The sequence below is a fragment of the Manis pentadactyla genome, chromosome 6, assembly GCF_030020395.1.
Source record: "Manis pentadactyla isolate mManPen7 chromosome 6, mManPen7.hap1, whole genome shotgun sequence".
In the NCBI taxonomy this organism is placed as follows: Eukaryota; Metazoa; Chordata; class Mammalia; order Pholidota; family Manidae; genus Manis; species Manis pentadactyla.
Window position 1 is genome coordinate 6,735,989 of NC_080024.1, and position 19,825 is coordinate 6,755,813.

At 53.2% G+C, this 19,825-nt stretch overlaps 1 protein-coding gene across 4 annotated transcripts in view; it reads left to right on the plus strand.

Moving 5' to 3' along the window:
- Positions 1 to 19,825, plus strand: part of NGEF (neuronal guanine nucleotide exchange factor) — a 90,205-nt gene that overhangs the window by 68,321 nt on the left and 2,059 nt on the right. For all 4 annotated transcript variants that reach the window (XM_036911785.2, XM_036911778.2, XM_036911793.2 and 1 more), the window contains 9 exons: positions 8,426 to 8,586; positions 9,848 to 10,000; positions 11,102 to 11,231; positions 13,690 to 13,764; positions 16,366 to 16,455; positions 17,152 to 17,315; positions 17,762 to 17,917; positions 18,650 to 18,729; positions 19,421 to 19,525. In XM_036911785.2, coding sequence (XP_036767680.2) covers positions 8,426 to 8,586; positions 9,848 to 10,000; positions 11,102 to 11,231; positions 13,690 to 13,764; positions 16,366 to 16,455; positions 17,152 to 17,315; positions 17,762 to 17,917; positions 18,650 to 18,729; positions 19,421 to 19,525 — 1,114 coding nt within the window. The remainder of the gene's footprint in view (positions 1 to 8,425; positions 8,587 to 9,847; positions 10,001 to 11,101; positions 11,232 to 13,689; positions 13,765 to 16,365; positions 16,456 to 17,151; positions 17,316 to 17,761; positions 17,918 to 18,649; positions 18,730 to 19,420; positions 19,526 to 19,825) is intronic.

The window sequence follows — 19,825 nt, forward strand, 5'->3', positions numbered from 1 at the left end:
AAGTTAAGTCCTACAGAGTATGTTCTCTGACCATAGACTAGGCCACAACAGAATTAAACTGAAAATCAGTGACATAAAGATAATAAGGAAATCTCCAAAACACTTGGAAGTCAAGCAGCACATTGCTAACTAATCCCTGAGTCAAAAAGGAAGCCTCCAGGGGAGTTAGAAATAAAGTCCCTGTTCACAGATGATATGATCATCTACATACAACATCGCAAGGACACTATTTAAAAAAAAAAAAATCTCACACTTAGTACTAATAATACATTGACTAAAAAAAAAACCTTCCCATACCCAGTGCTGGTGTAGATGTGGAAAGCTAGAATTCTCACACAGTGCTGGCAGGACTGCCAAACGGTCCAGCCACTCTGCAGAAGAGCCGGCAGTTTCTTACAGAGTGAGATACCCACTGACGGAACAGCCCAGCAGCCCTAATCCCAGGTGTTTACTCGGAGCAGTGTCTCGGCAGCAGCACCTCTGACCTCGGAGCCTCGATCATTCTGTGTCCGGGCTGTCCTGTGCATCGTAAAGGGTCCAGCTGCATCTCTGGCTGCTACGACTGGATGCCAGTGGTGCACCTCCACCCAGGTGTCCCCAGACCTAGCTGAATGTCCTTTGGGGGCCAGAACTGGTTCCTAGTTGAGAAGCTGCCCTAGAGAAATACAAGTTTATTTGCACACAAAAGCCCGTACAGGAATGTTTATAGCAGCTCTATTCATAATTGCCAAAAACTGAAGGCAGCCCAAATGTCCTCTAACAGTCAGATGGATAAACAAACTGGAACACCCGTACAAGGCGTACTACTCAGTAATTTTTTTTTAAATGAACAAACTATTGATGCAATTTAGATGAATCTCAAAGGCATTTTGCTGAGTGAAACAAATCAGAAAAAGTACATACTGTGTGATTCCATTTATTGACAGTCTGAAGAAGTTCTGGATCAGTGGTCGCCCAGTGTGAGGGGTGCAGGGAGGGTGTGGCGAGAACAGCGCAGCGCAAGGGAGTTTGGGAGCCATGGAGCTGTGTGTCCTGGTGGTAGTGTCGCTTACAAGAACCTATCCATGTGTTAAAATTCATAGAACTGGACACCCCAAAAAAGCCCATTTTACCATACATTAATTAGAAAATTAAGACATTGTGACAAGGGATGAATGTCCTCATTTTGTTCAACCTGACAAAATAAGTAATGTCCACCCCTCCACCAAAAAGCAAACACATAAAACAAAAACCGTACATCTGTTTCTCTGTGAATTAGGCAAAATTGATCATACCAATCAGCTAGAGGAGGAAAATACCCTGATCTTCAGATAGGTTGAAAAGGGAAGTAGTACATCTATTTCCATGTAACTGCCACTCAGGATACTTGCTGAAGTTTATAAGGAGTATCTCATCAGAATTTTAACCAAAATCGTACTTAGTGAAGAACCATTGGTGGCAATAAAGGAAGACAGCGATGCCTGCTAACATTGACGCCGCTCAGCAAGCCTTACCCACAGCAGCCACACAAGGACAGGGGTAGGAGACAGCCACGCGGACTGCAAGTCCAAACCACCCTTATCTGCTAGTTAAAATCTAGGGGTTAAAAGTCCTGAGAGTCAAAAATACTGGATCTGATAAGGCAGTGAGGGAGATGGCTGATTATAAGGTAAACAAGCAAAAACCAGGTGTTCTGTATATATCAACAAAACCCAAGTTTCAGTCAATTGGAAAGCTCTATTTGTAAGGAAAAGATGAGTACACCAGAGAAAAATGGGCAAGACAGCTCTCATAGAAAAAGTGTAAATGGCCAGTGAATTAAATGAGAAAAGGAAAAAATCAGACTCACTGGTGATCAGAGGTGCAACTTCAGGCAACAGTGAAGTACAGGCATTTCAAAGTGGCAGAGACTTTAAATAGAAATATATTGAAAACCTAGTGTTTAACTGAGTACTTGAACACAGCTGATAGGAAGAGTATAGCAAAGTTTGTATGAAAACCCTTACAAGAATATGTTTGTACACTGTCTAGTGTTTCTATTTCTATTCTATCTCTAGAAATAAAATGTGCACAAATATTTATTAGGATGTTCATTCCAACCAAAGTTAGCAGAATAATGGGGGCAAGTACCTTATATGCCCAATGATAGGGGAATTATTTAGTAAGACAGTATACAGCTCTGCAAAGACACAAACACTGAAAACACGTTTTCAAAGAATGAAATAGGTGAATATTCATGACATATTAAATTCTTAAAAAGCAGTATAGAATATTACATCCATAGTAGAGTGGACATGGACAATAAAGATAATTTAATAAATTTTATATTTATGTCATTTCTAGCAGATCAGATAAAAAGCTTTTTAAATAAATTAGGGTGACCTAACAATAAATACAGGCACATGCATTAGTGACTAACATGGGCTTACAGGCTTTGCTGTGTTTTGCACTGAGTCTTTATAGTCTGGCTGCATATTTATTTTCAAGAGCTTCACCTAAGTTTCTGTTTTGCTAATATCTGGCAGTGGACACAACAGTGACTGCTTCAGATTTTACGTTTCAAATCAGTGACTTTTGCATTAGATCTTCTTTTCATTTATGACAGCAAGTCAGGCAACTTGTCCTGCCAGCTCCATCTGTTGTTGGAACATCTCTTTTTCTTTAGCTACAAAAACAGCAGGTCGCAATGAACTACTGTTCGCACAAGGAAAATACCCTTGTGAGGGCCTTTTCATAGGCCTAAGTCTTACTCATTGAAGAATCAAGATTTAAGAACAAAACTGTATGTTTTCCTTTGTTAAATCAAAATTAGGTAGCTGACATTGGAAAGTGTTACCTTAGAAGTTGGGTAGGATTTTCGAAGTGTAGTTTTTGTTTAATTTGTTCTGAAGCTCTTGGTTCCAGCCTCCTGTTTGGAATGGTTTTTGGGTTCCTGTTTAAGAGGGTAACAGTTTGAGAAACTAATCGGACATATATTTAAATCACAAGGTTGGGAGGAGGCAGCTGTGGGGAAGGGCAGGGGCTTCTCGGGAAGTGGGGGACAGAATTATCCTGAAAGGGAAATAGAAGGCAAGGAGGAGGGACTCGGGCTGTGCAGGTGGGGACTGTCACCCCCACCCACCCAACATCAGACACTATTGATTCCTGCCGCACCTGACACAGGTGTCGTGAGAAGTAAAGGAGAACATGGGGGTACCGCCCCAGAGCTCGCCGCCCCTGGGGCTGTCACTCCTGCCGCCAGCCTAGGCTGGGTCCCCAGCCTGCCCCGGGAGCCTGTCTAGGCAAAGGGGATGGAAAAACACAGAATTGCCGTGATCCCTGATCACGGTGAGCTGGGCGTGCAGACCTTGAAAAATGAGAGAGAGAATGATAGCTCGAGTATCTGCAAGGGACAGGGACTCAAGCACCCTGTGGGGCAGCCTGCCCAGGAGGCCCTGGGGCAGCAGGAAGCCCCGGCATGCCCAGGCGGGCCTTCAGCTCTGTCCTGCTGGGAGCAAGGTGGACACCACAGGGCCATCGCCTGGTGTGCGCCTCCCCAGGGCATCTGTCAAGTTGTGGTGTTACAGTCTGAGTCTTGTCAGCCTTTGACATCAGGTTGGTTTTGTTGTTTTTCAACCTGTTTTCACAACTTATGTACTTTCACTTTTTTCCAAAAGAAAACTTTCCAAATTACTAAGGGTTTTTAATATGATGTACCTCCACTGAAAAATTAAATTGTGATTGTTATTTTATTTACCAATCCTTATTCAGTCATATTTTTGGCCTAGGATAAACCTTAACAATTCAGCAAATGAGTCCCAAGTCAGGAGGGGGCCAGAATTTTTGCCCAATGATTTAAGATGGATAATAGCCATCACACAAAATATCAGATGCCTCCTGTACTGATTTAGAAAGCAAACATCTTTAACTATTTCAACAACATGACAATGTCAGCATTTATCGTTAGCATTTATAAATTCTTTATGCACCTGATATAAAGTTCAAAAAGAGTACATGGATTCACAGTGAAAAATAGTCTACCCCTGACCCCCAGGGCCGGCATACATGGGTGTGCGTGTGTGTGTATCACACAAATGGGAAACTACCATGTACATTGTTAGGCACTTTGCTTTTTTCTGCTTTACTTAGCAAAATATTTCAAAAATCTTCCCTTATCAGCCCAAATAGAGCACCCTGTTCTTCACCCCCCCCCCCACCCTTTTTGGTAGCTTTATGAGACTCCCTTCTATATGTTCCATAATTTAATTAATTAATTATTTTTGGACACTATAAATAATCATCGATGGAAACTTGCAATTAGAAATGCTGTGCTCAGGGTAGCATTATTTATAATAAAAATCTGAAAGCTCTACAGTGGAATACTAGGGAATTGCTCACTGGAATCGTTGGGTTAAAGGTCACATGTGTTTTAAGGTTTGAGACGATCCTGTCAAACCGTCTCGGCACTTTAGCTGCGCAGGAGGTGCGGTTCCCTGTCACTCAAGGGTTTTATCTGACCTGCGTACTAGATCATAAACCATCTCCTGTGGTCCATTTGCACGTCTCTTGCTGTGAGTGAGGCTGAACATTTTTTCAGGCATGAGCCCCTGAGTCAAAAGGACAAACCTTGGTTTTGCTGCTCCCAGGCATGTGACCGCGACACCCTCATCTGCCTAGTGGGACAGTGGGCGACCTCCAGCATTGCAGGGCCAAGGGAGGTGACACCTCGGAAGCACTTAGCGTTACTCCAGGCCCGCGCTGGCTGTTGGGTAAATGGCAGCTGTTAATTGTCTTTATTTGTACCCTGGTGCCATTTATCTCCGATCATACTGCAGAGACAAGGTGGAGGGTCCACCGTTTACCAGTTCAGTGCCGTACCCTTCGCTGTGTCTCGGGCATGTAATGGCTAAGAGAGAAACGTAGCCAAGGGTTTCCTGGACTTGGAGACAGATCCCAATCTGGCAAGGGGGCCGCGGGGAATAGTCAGCAGTTCTTGCAAAACGACCTTCGTCTCCCTGGTGTGATTTTTGGAAGCAGCACACAGTGTCAGGAAGAGTCATCATCGGGTCTGTGTGTCTCCAGTGACTACGGCCGAGAACATCTTTCTCTGACTAGTCCTGGGCCTTGTTTACATTGACTTGGAATAGTGCCTTATTTTGCCTTGTCCCTGAGATGTGTGAATACTGTGTCAGGGGGTGCCTCCTGCCCTCCCTCCCGTTCACCATTGGGTCAGACAGGCAATGAAGGTGGCACGGGCTGGCATCAGCCCGGAGGATGGAAAGGGACACGTCCCTGGAGCTGGGTGGGAACCACTGGTGCCTCAGCCGGCCCCAGCTGCCACCCAGCATGCCTCAGACGAAACCACAGACATTTATTTCTCACCATCTGCGGCTGGGATTCCGAAGTCCAGGTGCTGGCAGGGCTGGTTCCTGGCGGCCTCTCTCCTTGGTGTGCAAATAACGCCTTCCCACTATGCCCTCGCATGGCCTCTCCTGTGCGCAGGCACTCCCTGGGGTCTCTTCCTCTTCTAATAAAGACACCAGTCCTAGCTGATTAGGGCCCCACCCTTATGATCACATTTAACCTAATCACCACAAAGGCCCCATCTCTAAATGCAGTCACACTGGGGGTTCCATAGTAGGTGGGGAAGTGCAGGCCACTTAAATCCATCTCTTTTGTCCCCTTCACGCACTCAGATGGGAGCGCAGACCCAGCTTCCGGGAGAACAGTCCATTCTGGGAAGAGCCTGGGGTGCAGATGAGGTGAAGGGCCTCCCGGAGCCTACCTCCCCTTGGAGGGAAAGGGGTGCTCTATCTCCCTGGCCCAGCTGATGACACACCGGACACCAGCAGCGGAGGGGGTGGCAGGGCAGCTGCAGGCCTCACAACAACACTGCAATGAAGGGAAAGTTACGGCATCGAGGGCAGCTGTGAGTCATTAACACCGAGGTGGGGGTTTCAGAGAACAATCCAAATGCCCCGCATGGGGCTTCCATAAGGAATCCGGAATTATAAGAGGACAGGGTAGGTGTTCAGCCTTGAGCTTTGCTGATGCTAGAAGAAAGGAACTGACGCCACGGGCACAGCAGGGCAGGCTGGGTGGACAGATGAGTGAGCACAGGACTCACGAGCTGCAGCCGCCCAGGGCTGTGTTGGTCTGGCCCACAGGGTGGTCAGTGGAGGTGGACTTAAAATTATAAATGGGAGCTGGTTGTTCCTCTTCCAGGCCTGGCGTGAACCCTTCCGGGCCTGGCTGCAGCTCCTGCTCTGCTGGCTCCAGCAGGCGCCCTCATGCCTACTCTGCACATGTGTTTGTGCCCCTGGGAATAGGCTTTCTCATCAGACTTTGGGGTGCAGCTGCAATGTCACCTCCTGTTACAGGCCCTCCTTGACCCCCTGGCCATCTCGTGAAGCGCAGCCGTGTGAAGGTAATGCTCAGACATCAGATGGATGGTAACCCCCGACCGGCTCCCCAGGCTGAGGGCTGTCCATGGGCACTGCTGTCCCTGTTTTGCCCCAGTGGAAACTGAGGCTTAGAGGGACAAACAGTTCTGCACAGCCACCTGGACTGGCCGCCGAGGGGACATCTGGAGCTGACCAGATCCTACCCGGCAGCAGGGGTCTTCACAGTAGCAGGGGTGGAAAAAACCAGGAGGCGGAATGTGATTACTGGCAGGTTTCAGATGGAAGAGTCAGGCACTAAGAGCACCACTGGGAGACCAGGCTGTGACTCATAAAAGGCAGATCATTCTGAGTATTCCCAGAGGAGAGGGAGCCTGGGTGAGCCCAGCCTGGAGGACAGGGTGCTGGGCAAGGAGGAGCCTTAATCCACCCGGCCGCCGAGCGGTTTCCTCAAGGAGGGATTCCCTGCAGTAAGTAATCGCACACACTCACACACTCATTCATATGTGCACACCCGTACAGGCACACACTCACATGCCCCTGCCCGTCGGCTCCAGAGCATTTCTCACGGCCTGACCCGATGCGTTTGCAGTGTCTGCAGCTGAGTGCTGGGCACCCAGACCAGTGCTGGCTCAGGAAGCGTTGTGGGGCCAAGTGAGCCAACGGATGAATGAATGGCAGGCCTGGATCCCCAGCAGTGCTATGCTGCTGTGCAGGGGCTTGAATGACTGAAAGTGAAAATAATATTGATGAGGAAAAGACAGCCATATTGATGTGGCAAGTAATCTGACTTATAAAATAAAGACAAACACCCTGGAAAACTGAAATGCACAGATGACTAATCACCCATAAATGGAGAAAGAGGGGGTGCGTGTTCTGGTGAATGGGCTCCGCCTGTATCAATTAGCAGTGACTCAGGCCCAGTGCCTGCTGCGTGTCAGCAGCTGGCGGGCCCGCCTGCCTCTGCACAGCTGTCCCCCAGCCCTCTGTGCTCCTGAGAGCAGGACAAAGATGCCATCAGCCCAGGGGTTCTGGGGGACCAAGCCAGGGCAGTATTTCCACGTACAGCCCGGGTGTACCTAACAGGCACCACTCAGTAGTAGTAGTAGTAGGCGTGGTAGTAGACGTGCTGGCTCATGGCCCTGCCTGTCGGGCATGGTGTTTTCTTCCTCTCTTGATACCTGCCTCACTCATCCATATCAGTTCAGGGTTTTTGTCTGGTTATATTTGCTTAGAACTTGAGAGCAGTAATGGCTTGAAGTTTGCTTAAAAAACTTAAATTTAGCAGCAGGAAAGCAATTTGATGGCAGCATCAGTAACTAAGAAGCTCCTGGAAGCTTCCTGCCCATGGTAGCCTCAGCCTGGCTGCACGGGGACTGGGGAGCCTGCAGCAGAACAAAGGGTGGGTCATCATTCCATGGGGGTCCACAGCCCTGCTGGGGTGAGGCTGTTTGCAGCTCCCTATTTGTAAACGACTTCGGGCTGATCACTGAGTGGCCTCCTCAGCACCCCGTCTCACTCACTGTCACTGTCCCACATCAGGTGCTGTCACCAGGGAGCCAGGGTAGGCCTGGTGACCCCTGTCGTTGGCACTGTGGCCCATTTCCTGCCAGACAGTTTCCTGGGCAGGTGAAGGTGGGAGCTCCCTTCCCATGAACGCTCCCACCCATTCTGCACCAGGAGGCAAACCTGAGTCACCCTGAGCAGCTGTCAGGGCCGCAGCCTATGTCAGAGCGCACGTGTCTTCCCCTCGTTTGGGATTGCAAACATTAGCTGGTGCCCCGTGCTCAGTCCAGTAGCCACGCGAGCGTCTCCTCTTGGGGGACCGGGTGGTGCTGTATCTTCCTTGCGGAACAAGAGCCGCGGCCAGCGGAGGGGGGAGCTCACTTACTCCTCAAGCTCCCGCCCACCCAGGCCTTGGTATCAGCCTTTTTTTTCTTTGAAAACCTTTGCCCAGCCTCTCTGCGCATCCCTGAGAAGAGGGGTGGGCACCGTCCTGGAGGTGAGTCCTCGACGGTGACTGCCAGGTCTCTGCTGGCCCACTTTGCTCGGTGTCCCTGATGCAGGCCATGTTCGAGCTGGTCACGTCCGAGGCCTCCTACTACAAAAGCCTGAGCCTGCTCGTCACCCACTTCATGGAGAACGAGCGGCTGAAGAAGCTCCTGCACCCGGCCGAGGCGCACATCCTCTTCTCCAACGTCCTGGACGTCATGGCCGTCAGCGAGCGGTGAGCTACCCGCTCAGGGCCCGTGGCCTGGCTTCCAGAACTTTCTCCTCCCTTGGGGCACTGCTGAAGCTGGTAGCAAGTGCTTATTATACTGGCTTCTCTACTTTTATATGCTTGGATTTTCTATAATAAGATATAAATAAATACATAAACCCCAAGGTCCTCCTCGCCACAGCAAGGAGGCCAGGACAGGCCTGCTACCTCAGGTCCCCTCCCATGAGCACAGATGCTCTGTGTGTCCAGCACGGCCAGGTGGGTTTATGGCATGTGTTGCAAGCAGGTACAGGGGGCCCATGGCAGCTGTTCTTTACCCTGATGTCATCGAGCCCAGACTTGGTGCCTGCAGGCCCTGAGGCCCTCTGAGCACCAAGGTGGGGCAAGGTCCTGATTTATGCTTCCTCGTCTCCAACTGAACAGTGTTTGCAATAGTTTGTGGAAGGAGTTAGTGGGTCTGTGCTTCTGTGAAGAATGGGGTGAATTCAGTGGAGGAGGAATGGACATTATTAATTGATTATTGCAAAGGAAAAATGAACTCCAATCATATGGCTAAGATAAAAGATCCATTTACGTTTTCACTCTAGGCCATAGAGTTTTGTAGCTAAAAGTGCAAAACTCAGCTTTTGGATCAACTGGTCCAACCCTGAGTGTTCAGAGAGGAAACTGAGACGGGGCCACTCTCCACGCACGGAGTCGGGGTGGGGGTGCCGTGGGAGCGACTGGCTCTCTCTGGCCTCCTCCACTCTGACACTCACCTTTCCATTTGCAGCCCCTCTCCTGGTGGCAGCCCCATCTGCTGGGTGGGGCGGGTGCCGGCTGACTGAGGCCAGGGCAACCTCAGAGACCCCTCGGCCTCTGTCACTTCACCCCACCAGGGTGGGGAGTCTTTTTGTTTCCATATTATTTATATTGCATGATGGAAAATTCCAAACCTGCAACAGAGACACCAGTGTAAGGAGCCCACATATCAGCATCTCGGTTTGCTCACGCCCCACCCCGTCCCAGGCCATCCTGAAGCAAAGCCCCATAGTCATTTCATTTAATCAGCAAACACATCAGCACGCAGCTAAAAGATAAGGTCTCTCTCTCTCTCTTTAAATACACTGCTAATGCTATCATCCACCTAAAAAACTGAACAAATGATTCCTTGATGTGACCAAATGTGCCAGCAGCACGGGGAGGTAGGCTTGCGGAGCTGGGCCCGTGGGTGGAGGCGAGTCCTGAGTCTTCCTCGGGTCCCTTGACCCCAGCCACTGCCCTGCAGGTTTCTGCTGGAGCTGGAGCGCCGGATGGAGGAGAATGTCGTCATCTCAGACGTGTGCGACATCGTGTACCATTATGCAGCCAACCACTTCTCAGTGTACATCACCTACGTCAGCAACCAGACCTACCAGGAGAGAACCTACAAGCAGCTGCTGTGAGTGCGCCTGGGCGGGGGCATCACGGGGCTGTGGCCCCGCTGCTCCCCCCGACACTGAGCCGTGGGCCTCAGGCCTGTTTCCCAGGACAGTATCCACAGAGCCCAACACGTCCCATGCATTTCTGTGTCACTAGAGAAACACTGAGCCCAAGAGAGTCACTGCAGAGCCACTGCACCTGTGTCCAGCACGCCTGCAGGGCTCCACAAGGTTTAGGAAAGAGAGTGTGAGGCCAAGACAGCTCGAGGCCCATGAGGTCAGGAAAGTGGCTTAAACAAGAGACCAAGGCAGGGATTGGCAGAAGGGAGTTTTTTTCATGGTTACCCCAGATGCTCATGAATTTAATAACAATAAACGTTGTTGGGGTTTCAGCTGGTGAGATGTTTCAGCCAACTTGCCTCTTTTGAGTTCACATCTCTGTGCCCCATTTCATCGGCAGTGTGACCAGTGACAGGTTCTTAGCTCTACTCAGGAGCAGCAAGAACTCTCCGAGCCATAACCGTTAATGTTACACTTCCCTGGGCCTGTCCTTCAAGGCATGTAACTAAGTGTGGATGTTTTAAAATGTGAAATTCAGGGTTTTGGGTGTTTTACATTTGGAGTTTGAAATTGGGATTTGAGGGAATCCAGATGCCAGTTTTGAGGACAAACAGTGAGAAGCCAAGCATGCAGGGGGTAGAATGGGTGCACTGTGGTGCCGGGGTGCAGACCGTCCGGGCCGCCTGGCAGGGAGAGCACGGGACAGGCTCCCCCTGCAGTTGTCCACAGCCTGTGCCTGCCCCTGTCACTGCGTGGGTTTGCCTCGCCACGGTTTCCTGCTGGATAAATCACCAAACTGTGCGTCTTATTCACACTTTGCCACGCGAGTAATTCTTGCCCTCCCACACACAACTAAGTCTTCAGGGGCCAGGCATGTGAAGCCACTATTGTTATTGGACTTGCATGTGAAGTTTATTTTCCATAAGAAAAAGAAAAGAAAAGAAACCAGCGTGTTTTCCGGGCCGTAGGCTGTCTGGTTCCTACGAGGCTGTGGTGGAGGAAGTTCCTCCGGCCGACGCCTCCTGCGAGCCAGAGACCCACTATCACATCTGTGTCCCCAGCCAGGAGAAGGCAGCCTTCCGGGAGCTGATCACGCAGCTGGAGCTCGACCCGAAGTGCAAGGGGCTGCCCCTCTCCTCGTTCCTCATCCTGCCTTTCCAGAGGATCACGCGCCTCAAGCTGTTGGTCCAGGTACCTCTCCGCCACGTCTCGTGGGCCGGGCTTTCGCACATTTCTGCTGCCGCTGACCCTTTCCATTGGCGCTACTGGTCTCTGCTGGCTTTCTAGGAAGTCCATTGTTCCAAAAATCCTCATAAACTCCTTCTGTGTGCCAGGCAGGGGGACTCAGCCCCTGCTCCCAGGGGAGCCATATTCTGACTTAGGGAGAGTGACACACCCACCCCCAGGAAGTGGTCGTGTGTGACAGTGAAGCGGGGTGACGTGATGGGGGTAATGGCTGTGCCACTGCCAGCGGGAGGGTCAGGAAAGACTCCGACAAGTGACCTTTAAGCTGACACTAGCCTGACAGGGAGGAGTCCTTCAGGTGACATAGAACTGCTTATGCAAAGGCCCTGGGGCAGCAAGGTTCACAGACAGGAGCATCAGCAGTGAACTGGGGATGTGGGAGTGAGTGGAGGTGTGGGTAGAGGCCAGATGAGCCCTGAGGGGCTGGGTGAGATACTTGTTCTTTCCTTGGTGTGCCAGGGAGTCATGTGATCTAAGTGGTGTCTGAAGAGCATGCAGCACTACCCCACAGAGAGAGATGGGCAGGAATGAGAGAAGGGGCCAGGACAGCGATTGGAGAAAGAGGTGGTTTGAACTGTGAGGGCTGGGGGAGCCTTGGGAGGGGAATCCGTGGATCAAGCCAGGCACTTGCTCCCTCGGATGAAAGGGAAGGAGAAGAATCCTTGGGCTTGAGCGAGGGTGCTGGCCTGTCCCGGGTCAGGGAGACAGGGTAGGGGGCAGTCAGGGTTTGGTGAACTAGCTGAGTTGGTGGTGACTTGGAGCAGTTGAACACCCCAGTGTAGAGTGAAGGAAGAAGTCAGGGCCAGAATCCTGGCATCAGGTGGCACTTACTGAAAGAGACCACCGAGGAAGGAGAGAAAGGGGTCCCAAAGCCCAGCCCAGGGGGACACTGTGCCCAGGGGGAGCTGCAGTGTGGGAGGAGGAAGTCCGGGAGCCAGGGGCAGGGGAGGTGGGAGGGGAGGCTCCGGAGGGGGTCTGCAGGATGGCAGAGGCCCTGCGCCTGCCACACGCCGTGCCCTGAGCAGGTGCTGCAGAGGGGGTGGGCCTGAGACCAGAGACCCGGTCAGAGGAAGCCCCCAGGGATGGCGGAAGGTAGCGCTCTGGGAAAGCCTGGGGCGAACCCCATCACGGGACACCAGTGAGTGAAGGAGTTGGGGGGGAATTCTTTTTCTTATCTTGGAAAAACTGAAACAGGAGACAGTAACATATCCTAATCAAGAAGAAAGAAAAAACTTAAGGAAGTTTAAAGGAAACATATGGATATATAAAAATCTTAATTTTTGTATGATGAAAACCAACAAAACTAAGATCAAGACCTATCTTAATATCATCATTAGGGCAATGAGGCAACGGGACTGGGGGCTGGGGAGGCGGCGTGTGTACAGGGGGCGCGGAGGGGGGTGCTGCCATCAAGGGACAACTTCAGCCGCTGCAAAGGCAGCTACAGGCGGAGAAAGGTTTGGGAGTGGGGACCGTTAAGGACCGGGTTCGGGGGCCCCGTGTTGGTGAGAGACAGACAAGTCATCTGAGATGACTGCAGGTCTGCGGCGCGGCTGCTGGCAGGGGCAGGCCGGTAGCCACACACAGGAGGCCGGGCAGGTGGGAGGGATGGAGGCCCGGGCAGCGTGCGCAGAGTGAGGAGTACTCACCATCCAGGGTGCTAGCGGGGCGGAGTGCTCAGCAGGGGTACTCAGTCCCTGGAGACATCTGTGACGCGGCCGTCATTGCCTGGGCAGCTGGGGGACAGGCGGACAGGGCTCGGACACGCCCCAGCCTCCCCACGCCACAGGAGCAAGTCAGAAACTATGGGCACTGTGAGGACTCCTAGGCAGAAACAACACAAAGTTGGGGGGCAATGCAAAACTTGTAATTTATAGGCAAAGGCAATATGAGCATCATTTTCTATTAATTCGGGAAAGTTGAATAATTGGGGAAAAAAACACACTTTTATCAATAAGGCCAAAGTTAACAAAGCCTCAGGGTCCTTGTAACTTAACCTCAAATAGCAATCCCCGAGGAGGGCGGAGGGAAGGCCCCGGGGCCTGCCACAAGCATTGCACTCCCCTTGGGATCCCCCACTCCCTGCCAGCATGGGCGCCTCCTTCTCTTTGATCTTCCATGGATCTGGGGAGGTTGTGGGCTCTGGAAGGCCTTGTGGGACACCGACTTGCCGTTATCACCTTAGAGCCAGCCAAGGCTTTGGGTCCGGGTGCTCTGCCCTCGGCCTGCCTGAGGCTCTCCTGTCCCCTGTGGTCACGTGGTAGGGCTCTTTGATGTGTCTGTGCAGCACATGAAACGCCAGTGCAGGACCTGTGCAGCAGAGAGGCTGCCAATGCAAGTGGGGACAGGACGAGGGCATAGGCCGTACATGATGAAAATTAACGCAGGCTTTCCCTGTGCTCAGAACATCCTGAAGAGAGTGGAAGAGAGGTCGGAGCACGAATGCACAGCCCTGGATGCCCACAAAGAACTGGAAATGGTGAGCTGCGCTTCCTCTTTCTAACACACCATTTTTCTTGTCTGGACTCAGCTCTGGTCCCACTTCCTCGTATGTCAGTGTGTCTTTGAAAATTGCAAATTCATTTTTTATTATCTGCTTTTGCAACGAAGAAAAGTCACTGGGGCCAAAAACAGGTCAGGTTGGTCTTCTCACCCCAGGCTGATGTGTGGCCTTGGATTGGGCAGCAGCCGGACCCTCTTTACCCATCTTGACCGCTCCTGCCACCCACAGGTCTGGCCGCTCACCGGCTGCCTGTGCCCGCCTCTCCCCATCCCTGGAGGTACACCTGTCCTGTCTCTGCAGGAGGACGCTCTGGCTCAGCCATGTCCTGGGCTTTAACCGCCCAGCAGTGGGGAAACCATCTCCCTCCCGGTCCTTGGAGAGAAGCAGTTACCCCTGGAAGTTTCCAGCAGAGTAGAGGCTGTGCTGGAGGGGTCGGTCAGCGAATGTGTCCAGTCTCGCGCGTGTGGCTAAGGCGGCTTCTCCTTCTGTCTCGGTGCTGGCTGACGTGTTTGGCTCCTGGTACTAGCTGGAGCTGCGAGCCAGTTCTTGGCAGCTGTGTCAGGGCCACCCTGTGGTGCTAGCGACCCTGTACTGGACGGGAGCCTGGTATTGGGACGTCCTTTCCACTGCTTCTTCCAGTGGCAGCAGCTTGGCGGAAGGATGAGCGTAGCAGGCATCTGCGAGGGGTTCTAAGCCCAGGGGAGCCCCGAGGGCTTTCCCGTGCAGTTGTTTCCCCCCCTGGGCCTCTCCTCAGGTCCCTTACCCAGACTAGTCGGCCCCCAAAATCCTTCTGGCAGTTACACCCTTTGAATGTAAACAGGAGGGGAAAACAGCACCCCCCTCGCAGCTCCAGCGTGTGTGGCGGGGGGACAGGGAGCTGGAGCCCTGAGCAGGCTGGTTAGGGAGGGGCCTCTCTTGCCAATGGGTTTCAGCCCCGGGGTAAGTTCACTATGGATTCAGTGAGACTGAGGAAATGACAGCGGAACGTTCTTGGGGTGAAAGGGTTATACCCACCATTATTTCCACGGTAGCAGGTCAAGCACTAGAATCCCGTCTACTCAGAATCCCGTCCACTCAGTGCAAGTCTGCAAGCAAGCCGGCCTCTGCCTCTGGGCCTCTCTGCCCCCGCGCCATCTCAGTCTGTCCTCAGCACTGCCTCCACTCCAGTCTCTGCTCTCCTGCAGCCTTGCAGCCCTGCCTCTGCACTGCCCAGAGCACTGGGCAGAGCTCTTTATATAGAGTCAATAAAACGTATTGCCTGCACGTGTGTAGTGAGCTAGCCAACCAGGGCCAGGTGAGAATCCCGGCCACAGGAGCCTTCGCTTTATCCACAGGCCAGGACCCGTGAGCTCAGCAGCTTCTTTCAGGGCCCTCTGCCCACCCCTGGAACTCACATACCTGATTGGGTGGGAACTCATTCCAGCCCCCACTGGGCAGCTGGTCACCCTGGCCACAGAGGACAAGTCCAGTGACCGCCTCAGCTTGTGAGAGGCCCGTATGCCCCCCAGGGCTCTGCTTGCAGCCAGTTGGAGGCCAGAAGAGCATTCTCTGTCTCTTCAGTTTCTTTCCTGTTGTTGTCTCTCTTCTTTTCCTTTTAATGGCAGGTACACTCTTAATTCTCAGTTTGCCTTTTCTTAATGAAAGGTAGTATTTTTTTCCTAACTTGATAAAAGCAAATGGTGCTCAATACAAAAAAAAAAAAAAAAATTCAGAAAGTGCCCATAAGTAAAAAGAAGATAGTAAAGATCACATTACCACACAGCCCACTGCTGACATGCTGGCACCTGCCCTTCCAGACCTCTTTCCAAACAGATGCCTGTACACACAATTCTAATCTTTGCAAAAAGGATTGCAGTGTATAAGTTGGCTTTGCTCTCCATTTTAATGCATGTAGAATCATTGCAGTTGTTAATGGTTTCACACAAGGTTATGCCGGTATATTAGGGCTAATCTATCCCAGCTGATGGACTTTTAGGTTAATGACAGTTTTTCTCAGTCTTAAACACTGCTGGGAACATCTATTACAACATCTTTGGCAAATACTGAGACCTGCAGGGTGCCAAGCTCTGTCTAGTCACCTGAGATCCAGTGTGGAATGCTATTTCTTCAGAATGAGTCCCCAGAAATCCCAGGAAATGTGGTTTTATTCTGCTTCTTGGCACCTGTGTTGCCTCCCAGGGAGATGGGGGCACAGTGTGCGACAGGGTTCGTTTCCCCACACGTCAGCCACCTGTCTTTTCCAGTCTGACAGATGAGAAGGACTTCTTATTGTTTTAATTTTCTTTTAGGTTCCGTGAGGGGTCAGGGACCACTTCACGTGTCCTTTGGACTTACTTCCTAGCAACGAAGAGGCACTGACTTCCCCCACCTGAACTGAGAGCCCTAACTAACCCCCAACAGGCTTTCCTGCTGGCCTTTGCTTCAGAAGGTGCTAGAGAAAGGGGCAGCAGCCCAGCTGAGACCTGCCGGACAGTCTCAGCTGCAGGCTCAGTGTCTGATCACATGGGCCTGAGTGGCCTGAAGGAGAAGGCCGGGGACGGCCGGCTGCAGGTGTCTGATGAGTCCTTCTTGTCCCAGGTGGTGAAAGCATGCAATGAGGGTGTCAGGAAAATGAGCCGCACAGAGCAGATGATCAGCATTCAGAAGAAGATGGAGTTTAAGATCAAGGTGAGCCTGTGCCTGCCCACATGTCCCTGACTCAGCCCGGTTGGCCTAGAGCATCTGTCGCTGGCCAGGTCCCAACAGTAGACCACCCTTGGGGCTCAGTGCAGCACCCCCCCCACACCGAGACCCTCCGTGACACCCCCTCTGAAGGCTGCTGCCCATCCCCCAGGCTCCAGGCCATCACATTGGCCTAATGTCCTTCTGGGAGATGGTGTGCAGGGACCCTGGAGCTGCCCCCTCTCATTTACTGGCTGCGTGACCTTGAACAGGATGTGGCGGACCATCCCAGGGATTCTTCAACAGGGGGCTCTGAAAATCTAACAGAAGTCACCCACCTTCTCTGGCGGTGTCATGTACAGCGTCAGGCGTGCATGACCCTGAGGGCCGGGGCTGGGTTTCAGGTGATGTGGGCGCATGAACACACGGTGCACACTGACGGTCTGAGGTCACGGTGGGTTTGTGAACTGAACCGCAGTTAAGGATACAGACCTGGATTTCTGGCCCCCACCTACTCTACCTGCTGGGCCACCCACCGGGGCCTGCCCTGAGCCACACAGTGGGGACCCACAGACCAGACCTCTCACATGGGAACAGACTATACACAGGGACACACTTAGACACAAGCGCATATACATGGAAGCCCATGCAGATACACGTACAACGGGCAAATACACATCTGATGCCACCCCCGCCCCACAGTCGGTGCCCATCATCTCGCACTCCCGCTGGCTGCTGAAGCAGGGCGAGCTGCAGCAGATGTCAGGCCCTAAGACATCCCGGACCCTGCGGACCAAGAAACTCTTCCGGGAAATTTACCTCTTCCTCTTCAATGACCTGCTGGTGATCTGCCGGCAGATTCCTGGGTGAGCAGCTCCGGTTGGGAGATGGTTTGTCTGTAGCCTGGGGTGGGCAGAGAGCTCAGGTTTCAGGTCAGGTTTAAAGGTCTGCTCTGTTCTTGTCCAGCCTTGGGCTTCTGGCCAAGTCAGCATAAGCCCCCCAAGCCCATTTCCCCTCCTGCCAAGTGGGTGTTTACTCCTAAGGAGATGGAGAGCCCAGGGCCACGCCTGACACGTAGTGAGGGCTCAGCGGAGTGGCGGCGGCAGGGCAGCTTGTGCTGACCCCTTGTCACTGTCCACGGCATGGGAGGTGGTGGTCTGAGGCTGAGGGAGACAGGCATTCAGGCAGGGGGCTTCCAGAAGGAGGTGAGAAGTGGCCAGGACGGTGGGACCAGCAGGACTATGGGGGCTCCCCCAGGACCCTCAAGTCTCCTTGGGACTGACATGCCCTCCCTGCCACCTGTGGTCTCCAGAGACAAGTACCAGGTGTTTGACTCAGCCCCACGGGGCCTGCTCCGGGTAGAGGAGCTGGAGGACCAGGGCCAGACGCTGGCCAACGTGTTCATCCTGCGGCTGCTTGAGAATGCAGATGACCGGGAGGCCACCTACATGCTGAAGGCGTCCTCCCAGTGAGTGCCTGGAGCCGCCCGCCCTGCCCTGATGCCCGCATTGTGGAGCCTCCCTCCCAGGTGGAGCAAGGCTCAGGGCTCAGCACGTGTGCAGGGCCCACGCAGCCCACCCAGCTCCCATCCTTCCCACCCCCAGGCCCGAGGGGAGGGTTTCCGTCCACTGTGAGTGTCAGGTGTGGTGCCACTGGGGGTAGCTGCCCGATGCTGGGAGTGTGCACGCGGGTTCCCTCTGGGCCTCTATTTTCCGGTGGGATGTAGGGCCCGTGGCTGGGCTGACCAGTGAGCTGTCACTGTGTGGCCTCAGGCCCATCTCATCACTTCTCCAAGCAGCCAGGCGACCAGCCCTGCAGCCCTCCCCGCTGTCCACCCACCCCAGCCCACGGGCCACCCTGCCCATCTTGGTCCCGTGTCCCTGGCCCAGGTGGGGATGACAACAGCCTTTCCAAATTCCACATCTGGGAGACTCGGCTTCAGGGCCACCAGCCACCATGGGCTCTTCTGTGGGTTGTCAGGGTGTCTCGGAGGGCTCAGCCTCCTTGACTTTACAGCGTGCTGGGAGATTCTGCAGGGCTCCCCGCATGCCTGTCCACTGGACTCTGGGCACCGCCCAGCTGTCCTGCCATCGCCCCAGGCGAGGCTCAGGACTGAGGCTGGCCTGCTGGATGCCTGGCGCCGCACCTCAGGTGGGCCGCCGCTCTGTGGCTTCGGCGTTTGTCCTCTCCCCCGTCCCAGGAGCGAGATGAAGCGTTGGATGACCTCACTAGCCCCCAACCGGAGAACCAAGTTTGTTTCCTTCACTTCCCGGCTGCTGGGTAAGTGACCCTCTGGGAAGAGGTGCCTGCGGGGTGGGCAGGTGAGGGGCAGGTGCTGCACACCACTGAGAGGTGCTCCCCAACCAGCCTCCCAGAGGCCGCGTGGCCTCCAGGAAGCCCACTCCAACTGCCCAGTGGCCCTGTACCCCGACTGCGAGCTTGGTAGCTGGAGGACACAAGCATGCCTAAGCTCTGCAAATGTTTGGGTGGTTAATGAAGAGATAGAAGTTACTGGGGGCTTAGGTGACAGGTACCACAAGGAAACCAAGAGGAATTTGGGCCCAGAAGGCAAACGCCAGTGTTTTTCAGGGTGGCTGAAAACCTTATAAAATATGAAGGGACACAGATCCAGCTATTTGATAGAGAAGCTACTTTACCTGACCTTACTCACCAAGTCCTGAGCATCCCAGAACTGCTCCCAGAGCCCCATATCCAGGCCCGAGAAGCCCTTCTGTAGTCTAGCTTGAGACCCCAGGGGCCTGTTCATCCCTTTCACCGGGTCCTGTTTTTTCAGAGCCCCTGACTATTTTAATCACATTTTCTTTGGAGTCAGACCTCTGCCTCGCATGAAGTTTGCATGCTCTTTCAGACGCACCTGTGCTGCTGACCCTGGGGTCCAGGGTTTCCTGGGTAGGTCAGGGCAAGCGATGTGGTGACAAGGATGTGCCAGCTTCCTCTCCTGTCCCTTCAGACTGCCCCCAGGTCCAGTGTGTGCACCCGTATGTGGCCCAACAACCGGACGAGCTGACGCTGGAGCTGGCTGACATCCTCAACATCCTGGACAAGACTGAAGACGGTGAGGCCTGGGGCTGGGTGCCTCTCTTGCTCGTGGCCCCCAGGAGCTCTGCGTCACCTGAGGGATGAGGAGGGGGCATCTGTGCCCCCGTGGAGCAGCAGGTACCTGAGCGAGCTGATGGGCAGGCAGAGCCCAGGGTGCTGCCCGAGACCATTCCACCTGAGCGTCCACCATCCTGGATTCCTGGGCCTTCCTTAGAGCAGGGAAAGCACTTCTCACAGTGCCTCTATGTCCCTGTTCCGCACTTAGCACCAGACCCAAACCGAGAGCCCAGCTCCAGGGCCCCTTCTCGTGTAGCCT